This window comes from Cetorhinus maximus, chromosome 1 (genome assembly GCF_964194155.1).
Source record: "Cetorhinus maximus chromosome 1, sCetMax3.hap1.1, whole genome shotgun sequence".
Classification (NCBI taxonomy): domain Eukaryota; kingdom Metazoa; phylum Chordata; class Chondrichthyes; order Lamniformes; family Cetorhinidae; genus Cetorhinus; species Cetorhinus maximus.
Window position 1 is genome coordinate 212,784,055 of NC_135879.1, and position 17,924 is coordinate 212,801,978.

General features: G+C 47.1%; 1 protein-coding gene across 9 annotated transcripts in view; it reads right to left on the reverse strand.

Moving 5' to 3' along the window:
- ctif (CBP80/20-dependent translation initiation factor) overlaps positions 1–17,924 on the reverse strand; it is a 276,809-nt gene that overhangs the window by 46,861 nt on the left and 212,024 nt on the right. For all 9 annotated transcript variants that reach the window (XM_078552816.1, XM_078552814.1, XM_078552799.1 and 6 more), the window contains one exon: positions 13,040–13,487. In XM_078552816.1, coding sequence (XP_078408942.1) covers positions 13,040–13,487 — 448 coding nt within the window. The remainder of the gene's footprint in view (positions 1–13,039; positions 13,488–17,924) is intronic.

Consider the following 17,924-nt stretch of genomic DNA (forward strand, 5'->3'; position numbering starts at 1 on the left):
ACTCAGGACTCACACGTACCCACCTGCTCAAAGCAAAATACAGTTAAAGAGAACAGTATCCTTTAACAAGTTATAAACCAAAAGAACAGTTCATAGCTCACGTGTCTGGCTCATTGTAGGAAAATAGTGTAAGGCCTGGCAACAAAAGGAGTCTTTTCCACTCTTCCATTGTAGTTTAGATGAGTTCAGATAGCTGGAATTGGATATCAGGATTTTTGCAGGATTCCCGCAAAGAGATGAATATTGATCAGGTCATGAAGTCAGGCACTTGTGGCTTTCCTAACAGGAGGTCCAAATTTTTTTTTACAAGTGGGCTTGGAATTTAGGAATCAGGCTGGGAGGCTTTTTTGGATCTTACACCCTCCAGCTCTTAAAGGCAAAGATGACACTGCCTTTTCCGCAGCTGCTGTGGGTTGTGGTGTTTTCCATAGACTCCCCAGGACTTTCTGGGTCTTTAGATTGTTATGATCCCAGCTAGTGTTACTACTGGGCAAGCCAGATCCCAGGATGGAACCCGGCTTGTTAGGTCCTTTATTTTTTGTTTAGAAGTGGGGAGAGCGGCTACTGAACAGAGTCACAGGACTCCGCTGATGAACTTTTAACAAAAGAATAAAACATCTATTAAACAAGATGAACTATATTACAATACTCCTTCACTACTTTTACAGATATATATATAGATTCATAAGGATAACACAAGTTACAAAAGCTCTCTCATACTCTAATGTTCACTAAGTACACAGTCCATGTAAACCAATAGGTAGACCTGTGGTCAGACACTGCACTCTGAAACTAAGTGAGGAGGTCAGCCATCAAGTGCAGTAAGAGGATGAATGAGCTCATCTGTTCCGCCATGGTAAGTCAACCACCTCATCACTCAACTCACCGACTCACAAACCCATCACACACCCACAAGGATCTCATACCTCAAAGGACACCACCACTAACTCTCACATACATCCCCACATCTCCATCAGGCTCATCTTCTGGAGCTCCCGTCCTCAACCCCTTCATGGCTCTGCTCACCACACAAACAATACATGCAACACCATGCATCCTGCTCACACTCTCTCCATTACAACAGCAGGGAGATGGGGAGATGTCCCAGACAGGGAGTGGAGCGCCCTACATTAGGCTCCTCACTCACTTTAAGGAGTGTGCCATTGCACTGACTGGTGAGGGTGTGAACTGTGCCTGTGGTGACAGTGAGGTTGGCGTTGAACACCCACCTGAGGATCCTGCACCACATCATTCCCTTTCTCAACGCAACTGTGAGTGTTCTCTCTCCTGCTTTTGACTTTGCTGTCATACACCAATTATTTCTACTTTGGTTCACAGGGAGCTCTGCCAAGTGACCGACACCCTCAGCCAGCCAGTCTCTCAGCACCATCCACACCCTCACCTCCAGCGAACAGGACACCTCCTCCATTGAAGAGCTGGAAATAAGTCACAGTGCTTACCCACACCCTCCACCAGCGCAGAGACACACACCTCAGTGGGATCTAGAGCTAGAGCAGGCTCGGGTTCACAAAGTGGTGGTTCCACATAGACACGTGTCCGCAGCAGGAGGAGGCAGGTTTGGCTGAGGTCCCCGGCATTCAGAGGACTGCCAGGGAGGAGGTATCTGTGAGGTCCAAGTCAGATGATGAGCCTCTGGATTCAGCCTTCCAATTCATTGTGGAGAGTCAGCAGAAGGCAGGCGAACGTCATGGGGAGCTGTTGGAAGCCCTCAACAGAGTGGCATGCGAGTCGAAGGACTGCGTCCGCCTGCTCTCTGATGAAGTGGTGCTCACATGTGTGCATATGGAGATCTCCATGGGGAGAATGGTGGACGCCATGGAGGCCCTGGTCCAGCAGAATGCAGAGATGTGCACAGATCTGCACTCCATTGCAGTAGCCATGGGTGAGTTCCTGCAGTGGCAATGCAAGAGGGAAACAGGGCACCTCGACATCCCTCCAGGTGCTCCTTTCCCCTCAAGGAGTCAGGCCGGGGCCCTCAGGCACCCAAAGGGAGGAGGAGCGGCAGTTGGACACCCCTGGGTCATCTACTCAGGAATCTTAGAGGCTGTCTTCTCCTTCTGAGTCCCCTTTGCCTGTGACTCCCTCAACCTCATTCTCTGTCACCGCAGAGGAAGCAGCCGGCCCACAGGAGGACAGCCAAAGCAAGCCGGGGCCCTCAAGGCCTCGGCTCTCCAGAGGACGCACACTGAAATCATCAGAGGTAACAGGGCCAACCATTGTACAGGCTGTCGCCACCCCTGCTGCAGATGTCAGGGCAGCACCTAGGAGAAATGGTAGGCCTAGAAAAGTTAAGAAATTTTGACTACAAGTGGTTGCACGGGTGAACAGATTATGTCACTTTGTAATCTGAAAATATATTCACTTTCACTAAATAATGAGAAATGTTGTTTAACAGCTTAATTTACAAGCTTCACAAGCCCTCCCACTACATCCCCTCCCACTAGCAGTTCAGCTGCACACAGCTGGATCACGAGTGATTCTGCGGGGAGAAGTGTGTGTGTGTGTGTGTGTGTGTGACAGCCTTGTGCAAGCACTCTCCCGCACATGTGAAGCCTTCACTCATCACACTCATTTCAATGTCCCAAGCATTTTCAATGCCTCCTGCTTCGGTTCTCTTTCAGTTGTCCATCCGAGCTGACCTGCATCCCCGCCCACCCACTGACTGCACTCCCATGTATCACCTGTGCCCATCCAACACAAGGCTCTGCTCATTTTGATTTCAACAGCCATCCATGTCCTTTCCCCCATCACTGTCGACCCCACCTGGCATCACCTTCCATCACCCCACCATCGCCTACCAACTCGAACCCTTTTCTTCCCAGGGTGCCCAGGTGAAAGGGAACGTTCCCTATCTCCCTGCGAATCCCGCCCCCCAACCACATCGAAGTCCCCGACCTCCTCTTTCCCACCCCCAGGGTCCGTGTCTGCCTCCGAGTCTCAACCAACCACCCTTACCATCCCTTCTACTGCTACTATCGCACCCTTACCCTCCCTGGCTCACTCTGCCCCTCTCATACTCACCATTCCCTTCTACCATGCCCACCCTCAGTTCGCTCCCCAGGATGCACGTTCATCTCGACATTCCCCCCTTATTCCCTCCTCCACCCTTACTCCCTCCTCCATCTGGACACCTCTGGACTCATTCCCCATTGTGAACTCCTTCCCTTACACATACCTCCCCACTGGCCACATTCTCCCCTGTTACACCCTCCTCCCCCCCCCTCCCTACCTCACCCCACCTAACACCTTCATTTCCCTCCCTCCCAACCTCACTTCTCTCTGATGCCTTCGCGACCCCCTCTCCCAACCTCTCTGCTGCCCCCGGTACACCTTCCTCTCGCAGTCAAACCTAGACCTTCCCCTCCCACCCCCTCTGGTACACCTTCCTGGCCCACTCCCAGCTGGACCTTCCTCTTTACCCCTCGCCGATCATCTGTAGCAGCCCATGGCCAAGACCGTGATGTTCCGAAGCAGACCCGAGACATCAACGGAGACCTCCCATCTTCCGTGAGCTGCTTCGCGGCACAGCCATGTCCATGAAAATCCACCCAGCATGCGATGCACGTGTCCCTCCAAGGTCCTGTAGCTGTAACGCTCCAGCATCTTCTGTTCCTCGGACGTCCGGGATCTGAGCAAGGCCCTAATGGCAAGTCCCAACTTCTGCACGTGACATTTGTCCAGATGTGTTCTGGGTCAGAGTGTTTTCCCACTGACATAACAGTAAATCTGGCGTAGGGGATGATTCCAGTTGGGCCCTACTTTGCATCTCATTAGCGAGATGCAAAGTAGGTTCACAATGGCCTCCAGTGGGATTGGCGTTCCGCCATGGCAGACACCATCAGATGATTCCGCCGTGCTTTCACGCAGGTGTGAAACCAAGTTTTGGCTTTCGTGCCATATTGTCCCCCCCACTGCCCACCATGACACCCAACGCGAACAAGGCTGGGAAATTCTGGACTTGTGTTTTGGGTAAATCTCCAAACAATAGCAAGTGTAAATTCCAAAAATAGTATTCATCTTGGTATGAACATTCCACGGGGAGGCCTCCAACAAAGGTGATTCAATTAAGAACTTTCTGAAAGCTGCAGATAGCCTGTGTTGAAGTTGCAAAGGTCACCTGACCCTTGGCAGCCATCTTAGCCACTTTGTGAGCATCCATTTAAAAAGAAAACAGTTCCAGGAGCTTCCTTGTGAACCACAGTCAATGTTTGAAGTTATGAATAGGACATGCCTTCACTGGGCATGACAGTTACAAATAAATTCCCTTAATGTTTAAAATTAGTGGCAATGCTAAATCTATTCAAACAAAATATCCAATTTACAGGTAATGGGCTCAAAATTCTTCTCCCTTTGCACTGGATCGCTAACTGGGTACACTATGCCTGATCTAACTTGAGCCCACCGGGATGTGAAAGTTAAGGGCATTAGTCAGGCTTCCCTTGGGAAGTCCATACAACCAGAACAAAGCATGCACAGTGGACAGTGACAGCTGCTGGCTCTCATGATTTCTGCCTGCTGTCACAAAAAGAACCAGCCTGAAGGTCTCCTTTCCTTAGATTTCAATGGGCCTCTGTCAGGAAGAAATACCACAACTTTATTGGCCACCTTTGCCTTGCTGCTTGCTTTGATCCTCTGATCTGAGGGGATCCTGGTGCAAGACCTGCTGATGGCTTCAAAACAGATGCCCAATTGATGCTCCCAGAGAAACATTAGGTAAGAGGCAATGTTTCACCCCTGCAATGCTCATTCTCATGCAAACATAATTCCTGCCCCTGTTCTAAGCGTCCTGGAAATCCCAGATTGTCCCAGCCCTTTCTTCTCCCCTACATGCCTAAAAAATAAGCCTTCCCTGAATTCATAACAGGCCCACTATATCATTTCGTGTTGAATTAGGATTGCCATAGCATGTTCCCACTGCTAATTGCTTAGCATAACTGTAAATCCATTACTGGCAAGTCAGACTCATTACATCTGTTTCAAAATAGTGACAGAAACAGCAGAATTGTCCCAACTTCACACTTCCAATTATATTAGATGATGGTGTCCCAGCCAATATCTCCTCCAAGAAAATCCTTCTGTTAATTTACTGTTCTCGGAGAATTCCAAAATATATCCTTTTTTAAATTCATTTACGGGATGTGGGTTTCGCTGGCTGGGCCAGCGTTTATTGCCCATCCCTAGTTTCCCTTGAGAAGGTGGTGGTGAGCTGCCTTCTTGAACCGCTGCAGTCCATGTAGTGTAGGTACATCCACAGTGCAGTTAGGGAGTTCCAGGGTTTTGACCCAGCGACAGTGAAGGAACGGCGATATATTTCCAAGTCAGGATGGTGAGTGACTTGGAGGGTAACTTGCAGGTGGTGGTATTCCCATCTATTTGCTGCACTTGTCCATCTAGATGGTAGTGGCAGTGGGTTTGGAAGGTGCTGTCTAAGGAGCCTTGGTGAATTCCTACAGTGCATCTTGTAGATGGTACACACTGCTGCTACTGTGCATCGGTGGTGGAGGGCGTGAATGTTTGCGGATGTGGTGCCAATCAAGTGGCTGCTTTGTCCCGGACGGTGTCAAGCTTTTTGAGTGTTGTGGGAGCTGCACTCATCCAGGCTAGTGAAGAATATTCCATCACATTCCTGACCTGTGCCTTGTAGTTGGTGGACAGGCTTTGGGGAGTCCAGAGGTGAGTTACTCATTGCATGATCCTAGGCTCTGACCTGCTCTTGTAGCCACAGTATTTATATGGCTAGTCCAGTTCAGCTTTTGGTCAATGGTAACCCCTAGGATGTTGATAGTGGGGGATTCAGTGATGATAATGCCACTGAACATCAAAGGGCAATGGTTGGATTCTCACTTGTTGAAGATGATCATTGCCTGACACTTGTGTGGCGTGAATGTTACTTGCCACTTGTCAGCCCAGGCCTGGATATTGTCCAAGTCTTGTTGCATTTGGGCATGGACTGCTTCAGTATCTGAGGAGTAATGAATGGTGCTGAACATTGTGCAATCATCAGCGAACATCCCCACTTCTAAGCGTATGTTGGAAGGAAGGTCATCGATGAAGCAGCTAAAGATTGTGGGGCCAAAGATACTATCCTGAGGAACTCCTGTTGTGATGTCCTGGAGCTGAGGTGACTGACTAACAACAACCATCTTCCTTTGTGCCATGTGTGACTCCAATCAGCGGAGAGTTTTCCCCGATTTCCATTGGCTCCAGTTTTGCTAGGGCTCCTTGATGCCACGGTCAAATGCGGCCTTGATGTGAAGGGCAGTCACTCTCTCCTCACCTCGGGAGTTCAGCTCTTTTGAAAAGTGTAAAGCCTTTGGGGTGCCCTATATAATACTTAAAGTTACCGGAGGTATTAGGAATACAGATTAACAGACTAGAAAGATGTGTACCCTGTTAAAGCCAGAACAAAATATTCACACTAGATTTAATCCAGGTAGCTTTACATCATGATTCATTCTAAATTAGAGCTCTTTTTGCCACAATAAATACATTCCTTAAATTTTGAACCCCAGCATATAAATACTCCTTTAAAACCATACATCGATGGCAAATTTGACTGGATTAAAGGACTAAATTCAGAGGTTCAACCAACAGGCTTGACTTCCCAACTTTACCTTCTTAAGGCATGTTCTGCAGATCCACTATTCTTTGGCGGTGGGAGAGGAATTTTTTCTCCCAGTCTCTAACTTTTCTAAAGGCTTGTGAATTTTCTCCATGTCTTCTTAGACTATATTTTTTCAATTTAAATAGTTTGTTTACTTCAACCTTGTTTGCAAGGCAAGTATCCTGTCTTCCCTCAGTCTTTTCCACTAAAAATCACTTCAGTCACTTGCGCCTTCTTCATAAGCCCAGTCTCTTTAAGACTGCAATTACCTTTCTAATGTACTTATATCCTATTTTCTACTCCAGAATTGCATTGATCCATAAAATGTCAACATAATTTATTTAAACTTGTAATTGGAGGTGTTTGGACTACAACCTAGTACCCTCCTTGCCCTATTAATAGCTACTTCACAGTAATTATTTACTTTCAGAGTCTGACTGTCACAGACAGAATGTATTTGCTCTTACAGCCTGTGACCAGTGTGTTTTTTATGGAAAGAGGTATGTCTTTTCCAATTAAGTTGTCTAGCAACAAGCTTTCATAAATTTAAAATAAAGAATGTTATATGTTCTCAACACTCACCCGAATTAACGCAACGTCACATGCACAGTCTCATCCACGCACACACAAAGATCAGATACAGATAATGATGTTGCACTTTCCAGATTACAGCTAATTTAGTCTCTGATTCATGATTCCTGGTCTCCCAGTTGGCAGGCCTGTGGTTTCTTGAATGGTTTCGATGATTTAAAGAAGAAATGAGGTCTTGTAAAGCAAAAGGTTCACAGCAGGTTGCGAGTTTTCTTGTTGTTGAAAATCTAGGAGGTTGGTTTTCAAGTGAACTTTGAAACTGGAACAGGTTAAGTACTTTAGCTGCTTGATGACTTGCAGCTAGTTGCAGAGTCTGGTTCTCAAACTGGCCGATTGATTGATGGAGCTGCTGGGTACTGGGATGATAAGCTTCGATCACATGACCGCTGGGTTAACACTTCTGGGGCCCACTCAGTTTGGAGGGGGGTTGTCATTGTGATAGTGGGTAGTTGATAGCAGCCATTGAGTTTTGATTTTCCCTTTTATCCAGAACACCCGAACTTACCTGGTCCTGGACTCTGGGACTTCGAATCTGGGAGCTGCTTATAGTCATAGTTCAGCACTACTGGCGCTGCTGCAACTACTCAGCTGCTGGCCAATCAGATTAATCAGATTGGCTGGCAGCTCTCTGAAGGAGGACTTCCTCCCAAGAGAGGGGCAGAGGTCCCACCTCCTGCCAATTAATGCTCATTGGAGCGTTAAGTGGCAGTGGGGCAGCCAGTATCGGCAGGGCAGGAAATACCGCCATCCAAAAAAATCCTGTCCTTAGTCCCACCATTTAGGCCCCCCCAACGTTTTGTCTGTAAGCTGCCAGTTCCTCATCTTCACATACCTGTCCAATGCTCTTTTAAAATTATTTATGGAATCATCTTCCACCCTTCAAGTACAGTGTTCTAGTTCCCAACAACTCTGAGTGAAAACATTTCTAATAATTTCCCCTCTAGATATTGTCATGAGGCAATCACAGAATCATAGTGCAGAAGAGGGCCTTCAGCCCATCGAGTCTGCACCGACACGTGAGAAACACCTGACCTACCTACCTAATCCCATTTACCAGCACTTGGCCCATAGCCTTGAATGTTATGACGTGCCAAGTGCTCATCCAGGTACTTTTTAAAGGATGTGAGGCAACCCGCCACCACCACCCTCCCAGGCAATGCATTCCAGACCGTCACCACCCTCTGGGTAAAAAGGTTTTTCCTCACATCCCCCCTAAACCTCCTGCCCTTCATCTTGAATTTATGCCCCCTTGTGACTGACCCTTCAATTAAGGGGAACAGCTGCTCCCTATCCACCCTGTCCATGCCCCTCATAATCTTGTACACCTCAATCAGGTCGCCCCTCAGTCTTCTCTGCTCCAACAAAAACAACCCAAGTCTATCCAACCTCTCTTCATAATTTAAATGTTTCATCCCAGGCAACATCCTGGTGAATCTCCTCTGCACCCACTCCAGTGCAATCACATCCTTCCTATAATGTGACGAACAGAACTACACACAGTACTCCAGCTGTGGCCTCACTAAGGTTCTATACAACTTCAACATGACCTCCCTACTTTTGTAATCTATGCCTCGATTGATAAAGGCAAGTGTCCTATATGCCTTTTTCACCACCCAACTAACATGCCCCTCTGCCTTCAGAGATCTATGGGCACACGCCAAGGTCCCTTTGTTCCTCAGAACTTCCTAGTGCCATGCCGTTCATTGAATACTTCCTCGTCAAATTACTCCTTCCAAAGTGTATAACCTCTCACTTTTCAGGCTTAAATTCCATCTGCCACTTATCTGCCTATTTAACCATCCTGTCTATATCTTCCTGTAGCCCAAGACACTCAACCTCACTGTTAACCACCCGGCCAATCTTTGTGTCATCCGCTTTTTTTTTCAGATGTAAAATGCCCTTTTGTTTTTGGAAATATGTATTTTCAACTTCCAACTGATTGGAAATTTTGCAATTTGAAATGAAACAGAACAAACTCCTTAAAAATACAAGGCCACCTTCCAAGGTGAAGGCGAAAAAGCAAACAAGACACCCTCAGGGGGGTGTGAAGGGAGAGATATTTCCTATAATTCAAAGGTTTATTAAAACTCGTCACTGTCTAAGGAAGAGGCATTAAAATGCAAAGTGCTGGATATTGAAACAATAGGAGGAATCATCCCAGATTTGCACAAAGTGCGGTAGTGGCCGGGAAAATAGTCGTTTCACCCGCCGGCTGCAATGGCAGGTTTTCGCGCTGTATCGTCCCATTCCTACCTCATTAGTTATGCAGCCACAGGAAACACGCCATCTCGCTGGCAGGCAGATGCCGGTTTGCCCATCACGCCGTTACCTTGCCGCTTCCTCACGCAGGGCACCATATTTTAACTGCAGCCGCCTGCACACTTCTCAACGTTAGAAGCTCAAGACTGCTCCGGTGAAGACATGGCCCCAAAAGCCAAGAACAGTGCAGCCCCCCGATTCAGTGATGCATCTGGATGCCGTGGAGGTCCGCCACGATGTCATCTACTCCAGCTCTGGCCGCAGGAGGCCCATCAGTCTCACCACTCCAGCTTGGAAGCGGTTGCAGAGGTGGTCAGTGCCAATGCTGCACACAAGAGTCAACCATCCAGTGCAGAAAACGAATGAACGATCTCATCCATGCTGCCAGGGTAAGGCAACCATCTCATCATTCTAAACTCATACAATCACAAGGCCATCATATATTCACTGGCATTTCACTCGCTGCCAGCTCAAGGGACAACAACACTCACTTCCTTATGCACACCCTCACATCTCCATCTGGCCTTATCTCCTCTGGAGACTGCGTCCTCAGCCCTCAACCTCTTGAGGCCACAGATAACATGTGCCCCCTAACACACCCCACTTCTCGAGTACAGCCCTTGCCTAAGGCCACTTCTTCCCCTTCCCCAAGCAAGCCCTAGCCCTGCAGCCACTGAGAAGCCACCCCTGCCTTAAGGCTGGTCTGGTAGGTAGAGACTTGCCCGTGAGCCCCCCGTAAAAATGATGTGGTGCTGCCTGCGAAGCCTGGTGCTGATGACCGCGAGTGCTGCCCGAAGTAAGGTAAGCAAAAAAACCCACAAAGTCCCGAGTGAAGTGCAGCTCGCCAGGTACAGATGTGTAAAAGTCCGTGTGCAATACGCCGACGTGCCCGGACGATGCAGTGTGGGGTGGGGTGGGGGGGATGATTCCGGCGAGCAGGGCCTATAACAAGATGCTATAGTAATTAGGTTCCCAATGTTCGATGGCAGGAAACACCGCCCGCCATTGACAGGTGGAGTGGATGATCACAAACTGATTTTAAAATGGCGTGAAATTGATTTTTGGCCTTTTCACCTATTGTCCACCCCCGCCTGCCATGACACCCGACGCCAATGGGGCTGTAAAATTCCGGCCAAAGGCTGCTACGGACAGACCCGCACACAACCCCTTGGAGATACACAATTGGTGAAGTATGACAAAGGGACTGCAGGTGACACAGGGAGCGTCAAAAAGCTTTCAGCAGCGGAAACAGGCTGAAACGCTGTGCCTCCTCCCTCTCTCTATTTTGAAACAAATATATTAGCCGGTTCAGAAGTCAACTTTACTAGAGATCTACCAGTGAACCGAGATCTCGTAATAATTGCTACATCTGACCATATCCACGAAGCCAGCTAATCCAAATTGGCCCCAACATTTAAAGATCTACGCCTCAAGGACAATCAAAGGACACTTAACCGTATATTCTTCTAACTTTTTGTTTTTACTGGACTCTAACTTTCCTTATTTCTGAGTGTGTGTGAGTGTGAGAGAGAGAGAGAGAGTGTGTGTGTGTGTGTGTGTGTGTGTGTGTGTGTGAGAGCGTGTGTGTGAGTGAGTGTGAGAGAGTGCGTGTGTGTGAGAGAGTGCGTGTGTGTGAGAGAGAGTGCGTGTGTGTGAGAGAGAGTGCGTGTGTGTGAGAGAGAGTGCGTGTGTGTGAGAGAGAGTGCGTGTGTGTGAGAGAGAGTGCGTGTGTGTGAGAGAGAGTGCATGTGTGAGAGAGAGTGTGTGTGTGAGAGAGTGTGTGTGTGAAAGAGTGTGTGTGAGAGAGTGTGTGTGTGAGAGAGTGTGTGTGAGAGAGTGTGTGTGAGAGAGAGTGTGTGTGAGAGAGAGAGTGTGTGTGAGAGAGAGTGTGTGTGAGAGAGTGTGTGTGTGAGAGTGTGTGTGTGTGAGAGAGTGTGTGTGTGTGTGTGAGAGCGTGCATGTGAGTGAGTGCGAGCGAGTGAGTGCGTGCGAGTGACAGCATGTGAGTGAGAGAGTGCGTGTGTGTGAGAGTGTGCGTGTGTGAGAGAGTGCGTGTGTGTGAGAGAGTGCGTGTGTGTGAGAGAGTGCGTGTGTGTGAGAGTGCGTGTGTGTGAGAGAGTGTGTGTGTGAGAGAGTGTGTGTGTGAGAGTGTGTGTGTGAGAGAGTGTGTGTGTGAGAGTGTGTGTGTGAGAGAGTGTGTGTGTGTGAGTGTGTGTGTGAGAGAGTGTATGTGTGAGAGTGTGTGTGTGTGAGAGAGTGTGTGTGTGTGAGAGAGTGTGTGTGTGTGTGAGAGTGTGTGAGATAGAGTGCGTGTGTGTGTGTGTGAGTGCGTGTGTGAGTGCTTGTGTGAGTGCGTGTGTGAGTGCGTGTGTGAGTGTGCGTGCGTGTGTGAGTGCGTGTGTGAGTGCGTGAGTGCGTGAGTGAGTGAGTGTGTGAGTGCGTGTGAGAGTGCGTGTGAGAGTGCGTGTGAGAGTGCGTGTGAGAGTGCATGTGTGAGTGCGTGTGTGTGTGTGAATGAGTGTGTGTGTGTGTGTGTGTGAGTGCGTGTGAGAGAGTGTGTGTGAGTGCGTGTGTGTGAGAGAGTGTGAGAGAGAGAGTGTGAGAGAGAGAGTGTGTGTGAGAGGGTGTGTGTGAGAGGGTGTGTGTGAGAGGGTGTGTGTGAGAGGGTGTGTGTGTGATAGTGTGTGTGTGTGAGAGAGTGTGTGTGTGAGAGAGTGTGTGTGTGTGTGAATGAGTGAGCGAGTGAGTGAGTGAAAGAAATCTTAAGCCTTTGTTTACCAACTGAGGAGGTTGAATAGAGGGGAACCCCTGGTCATAACAATATTACCACAGGCACCTTGTTGCATACCAATAATGAATATTGTGAAAAACACTGGAACCAAACTTGGTTCCTGTTATACACAACTGGTTACTTCTTCCTAGTCAGTGCATACATTGGAGCAGGGGAGTGGAACAGTCAGTAGAATATGTTCCGCCATTCAAAGAGATCTTAGCTAGTCTGTTTCTATCATGGGGGGGTTGCAGTTTCCAGCCCTCCCAACGGCAAGGTCCTTTGGTTCCACCGAAGTCAATGGAGATCTGAATGACCTGCCGCATCTGCCGCTAGGGAACCCACTGCAGCAGGACCAGAAAATGCTGGCCTCAATCTATCTCGACAATTTGCCATCTATTCTATATTCTATTAACCTTCCCTACTAGGCTCACATAAGGAACTTTGTCAAACACCATTTGAGAGTTCAAGTATGTCTACAGCACTTGATTAATCTCATTCATAATGGCTGTAAAATGATCACTTTAAGAACAAGAAAAAAATGTTATTTCAATCACTACCTACCAATAGGAAGTTGCTTAGTTTCACTGTAGCTCACCTTAAACAGATTTTTAATGGCCTCAAGCAAGAGGAAGGTTGAACCAGGAAGCTTAAACACATGACTTTTTTGGATTTAGTTTCTGATTAAGTGAAAGATTTTTAAAATTAATAAAAAATGAGAAAAAAGAGTCAGTCTGTGAGTTTTGTTTTTAGGAGGGGTGCAAGAGTTGAACAAAGGGGAAAAAGAAATGTACCTTTTCTTTCAGCCTTCTTTTCAGTCTATCTTTCGAAGACTCCAACAGATTAACTTTCGGTTGATCCACCTGCCGATCTGAAGTGCTGTCTCTCTGTTTTATTTCAGAGTTCTGGATGTTCTGCTGAGTTGGACTGCTGGGCGGATCCGTAGGCTTATGCATCTCCCCTGTCATCTGGACAGGGCTGTGCGAGGTATCCTCGCTTTGAACATTACTGCTGTCTTTGGCATTCTTGTTCAATTCCTTGTCGTTAGGAGAGTGTCTCTGGTTGTGCTGCCATCGGCGCTGCTGGCTGTAGCCATGATTTGGTGGACCCTGCTTTCCTGCAGCGTGTGGCGCTGGAGTTTGGTACTGTCTCGAGTGATCTCGGTTGTGTTTTATGTGGCTCGGCTGATGCTCTCCATGTTGTTGCTGCACTTTGTTTCCTCCTGGAGTCCTTTGCTGTCTCCTACAAATAAGGACAATACATCAGCTCATTATGCATTCACAAAATAAAGATTATCTGTAACTCTCTTCAGCTCACACAAACCAAGCACACTTTTCCATGCAAGTGCACCGCACAAGATTTTCCTTAAAGACTTAGAACATCCTAAAATAGACTAGACAATAGTGCTAATATTTATTAAATAGAATATTTGCTTTTCTCACTTATGGATCAGTGAATGAATATACTCCCTGATATGGGGGCTGATCCACACAGATTAGAAAGGCCCCTGGTTCTCTACCTAGTCTGTGCCAAATTGGTTGTTAGCTTGGGCGCATTTCAGGCATTACAATCAAAGTCGATGAAGGGCTAAAACAAAATGTCAGCCAGGATTCCCCTTCTTGATCATTATTGAGACCCCTGCTGGAATGCGCTTGTATGTGAAGGCCAACCTCCTCTGAAGTGCCTTGGGATGTTTTACCATGTTAAAGGTGCAATACAAATGCAAGTTGTTGATGTTAGAGGACAATATCCCAAGACAGAACAGCATCCACATTCTATTCAGATAAGAAATGTGCCGTCAGTCCTGTTCTCAATCAACGCCATTCATGTACATTTTCCTGCAGAGGAATGATAATTAGGAGCTGAAGCTCTAGCCGATCTTTCCCCTCCCTATTTTGGAAGATCTACTATCGCGCCCTACTGCCAATGCAGTTGAGATTAGTGAACTCAACACAGATTAGGGATCAAAACTGCAACCATCCTGGTCTGTCTGACTCAGTACAAAACTGCTTGTTTATCTACTGAGTCATCAGGAGAGTTCTACCACAGACAGAGCCATTTCTAAACAATGAGTCACACAAATTATAATTTGTCTCTAATCAGGCCCTCTTAAATAGACTTATGTATAACCAATGATGTATTGTTTTAACATGAGGTGGTTTGTAATAATCTGTTGGTCCCTTCCACTCCCTTGCCCTATAAAAAAATGTGCATTTCTATCCTTGAAACAGCAGTCCTCATATGCTTTTCTCTACTAATTCTGATGTTAAAGCATTGAACTAGAATGAGTTTTTATTGCTAATATCAGTACTCCCGTATGTCACAGTGCAAATTTTGAAGAATAATTCAGAAAATCTTTGCCCATTCTCACTAAAATAAAGGAATCTACTTTGCATTCCAAATCCTCTCTCATACCCTACTGGCTTCTCAGGGTTTGTAAGTGCTGTGTATCACCAGCATTCTTTTAAGACTCACTAAAGAACAAAAAAGTTTTTCCTTTTGCAATTTCTTCCTTTCTCCCTTACTGTTCTATCCCTATAGTGTGTATTATTCATAGACCTGTGGGGCAAGCTGGCAAACTGGTTTCTGGCACTGCCGTTGCCAATCGGTAAGAATTGCAAGTGTCAATGGGAGAAGAGAGGAACCGGCCCTTGATTTCCCTCTTCTTCTTCTACTCAGTATCTATTCCAGGTGGAGCGGCTAAGATTGGCAAATTGTGTTGGCAATCATGTGTTCTCCACAAATAGGCGCTATTTTCAGAATAAATCCAACATCCACGTATGCAGACACAAGAGCAAAATACTGCAGCTTCTGGAAATGTGAAATAAAAACACACAGAAACTGCTGGAAATACTCAGTAGGTCAGGCAGCCTCTGTGAACAGAGAAACAGAGTTAATGTTTCAGGAATTGAAAGGATCTATTAAGGAGAGCTTTCCTGATTTAGATTTGGGTACAAGAAACACACAACACAAAAAGCAATCAGCATAGTAAATTGTGCAGAGGGCTAAAGTGACTTGAGGAGCACATGAACAAGTTAGTCGATTGAGAAGTATTCAGTTGAAGTTTAATGAAAGAATAAAGAAAGGATATATGAATAAATATATGATAAATACTAAAACTTTAAAAAGGGGAGGATAAGAGTGACTTGGGGGTTCAAATACACAAATTTTAAAAATGGTTAAACAAGTTGATAAAGCTGTATAAAAAAAGCATATATGATCCAGGGATTTTGGAAAGATATTTTGGGGAATTTCAACCCCCCAAAATGTGCTGGATCAGCTGTGAGGTTAACATGTTAAAAATCTGAATTCTGACTTTAACCCACCCACTCCTGATTTTAATGTGAACCTATTTTAAATCCAGCATTGGATAGACAGGCAACTACAAGGAGGGGAGGATTGCTGGCAATCCCTGGGATCAGACATCACTCCCCAGCTTCCCCGATCCTTGCCACCCACTCCCCTTGTCACCTCCCCCCGGAGGCCTCCATGCTCCCCATTGTCGTGTTCAATTGTTCGTTGTTTGATTGTGTGTGTCTGGTTTCTGTTGTGTGTGTGTGATTAGTTAAGTCTGGGTGTGGTGACCAAGAAAGAGAGACTAAACTGTAGGCAAGCTGCACAAAGCAAGAGAATAGACATTTTAAAGCATTGAAAAAAGCTCCTGTGTATCATCTCTGTATAGCTCTGAGGCATAAAACACAACGACTGGCAATGGGGATGATGGGGAATAGTTCAAATTTACTGGCTCCAGCACTGTTCTTTTCTTTGCCAAGAGATCCACCCATGCTTTGGGATCGATGGATTTCTGGGTTCAAGACCTACTTGCTTGCTATGGGAATGGAGTATTCCATTCTGCAAGAAGGCAATACTCAAACATTGACTTGGAGCAAATATTCGAGCAGCTCACAGAAGACATGTTGACATGTGATACAGCTGTAAGTGTTCTGAAAAGTGTGATGATTAAACAATATACATTCCACCAGAGATGCCAGGGAAATGGTAAGCCCATGAAACAATATGTGGCAGCTTTACGGTAATTGGTTTCTATATGTAAATTTGACACACTAATTAACAAACTAATTTGTGACCAATTAATTGAAAAACATTCCATGAATTATGGAATGCCCCCTCATGGAGGATGATGATTTAACCTTGGGAAAAGCCACGGGACTTGGCATTCCAAATTGAATCTGCCCCACGGAGCTCATTTCTCGTTATCTTGACTCCCTTCTCTCTCCGCTTGTCCAGTCCCTTCCCACCTACATCTGTGATTCCTCTGACACCTTACATCACATCAACAATTTCCAGTTCCCTGGCCCCAACCGCTTCCTCTTCACCATGGATGTCCAATCCCTCTACACCTCCATCCCCCACCAGGATGGTCTGAGGGCCCTTAGCTTCTTCCTTGAACAGAGGCCCCAACAATCCCCATCCACCACTACTCTCCTCCGTCTGGCTGAACTTGTTCTCACACTGAACAATTTCTCCTTAAACTCCTCTCACTTCCTCCAAATAAAAGGTGTGGCTATGGGTACCCGCATGGGCCCCAGCTATGCCTGTCTCTTTATGGGGTATGTGGAACATTCCTTGTTCCAGTCCTACTCCGGCCCCCTCCCACAACTCTTTCTCCGGTACATCAATGATTACTTCGGTGCTGCTTCATGCTCTCGTCGGGACCTGGAAAAATTTATTAATTTTGCTTCCAATCTCCACCCCTCCATCATTTTCACATGGTCCATCTCTGACACTTCTCTTCCCTTCCTTGACCTCTCTGTCTCAATTTCTGATGATAGACTGTCCACCAATATCCATTACAAGCCTACCGACTCCCACAGCTACCTCGACTACAGCTCCTCACACCCCGCTTCCTGTAAGGACTCCATCCCATTCTCTCAGTTGCTTTACATCTGTTCTGATGACGCTACCTTCAAAAACAGCTCCTCTGACATGTCCTCCTTCTTCCTTAACCGAGGTTTTCCACCCACGGTCGTTGACAGGGCCATCGACCGTGTCCGGCCCATATCCCGCGCATCCGCCCTCACGCCTTCTACTCCCTCCCAGAAACATGATAGGGTCCCCCTTGTCCTCACTTATCACCCCACCAGTCTCCGCATTCAAAGGATCATCCTCCGCCATTTCCGCCAACTCCAGCATGATGCCACCACCAAACACATCTTCCCTTCACCCCCCCTGGCGGCATTCCGTAGGGATCATTCCCTCCGGGACACCCTGGTCCACTCCTCCATCACCCCCTACTCCTCAACCCCCACCTATGGCACCTCCCCATGCCCACACAGAAGATGCAACACCTGCCCCTTCACTTCCTCTCTCCTCACCGTCCAAGGGCCCAAACGCTCCTTTCAAGTGAAGCAGCATTTCACTTGCATTTCCCCTAACTTAGTCTACTGCATTCGTTGCTCCCAATGCGGTCTCCTCTACAATGGAGAGACCAAACGCAAACTGGGCGACCGCTTTGCAGAACACCTGCGGTCTGTCCGCAAGAAAGACCCAAACCTCCCTGTCGCTTGCCATTTTAACACTCCACCCTGTTCTCTTGCCCACATGTCTGTCCTTGGCTTGCTGCATTGTTCCAGTGAAGCCCAACGCAAACTGGAGGAACAGCACCTCATCTTCCGACTAGGCACTTTACAGCCTTCCGGGCTGAATATTGAATTCAAC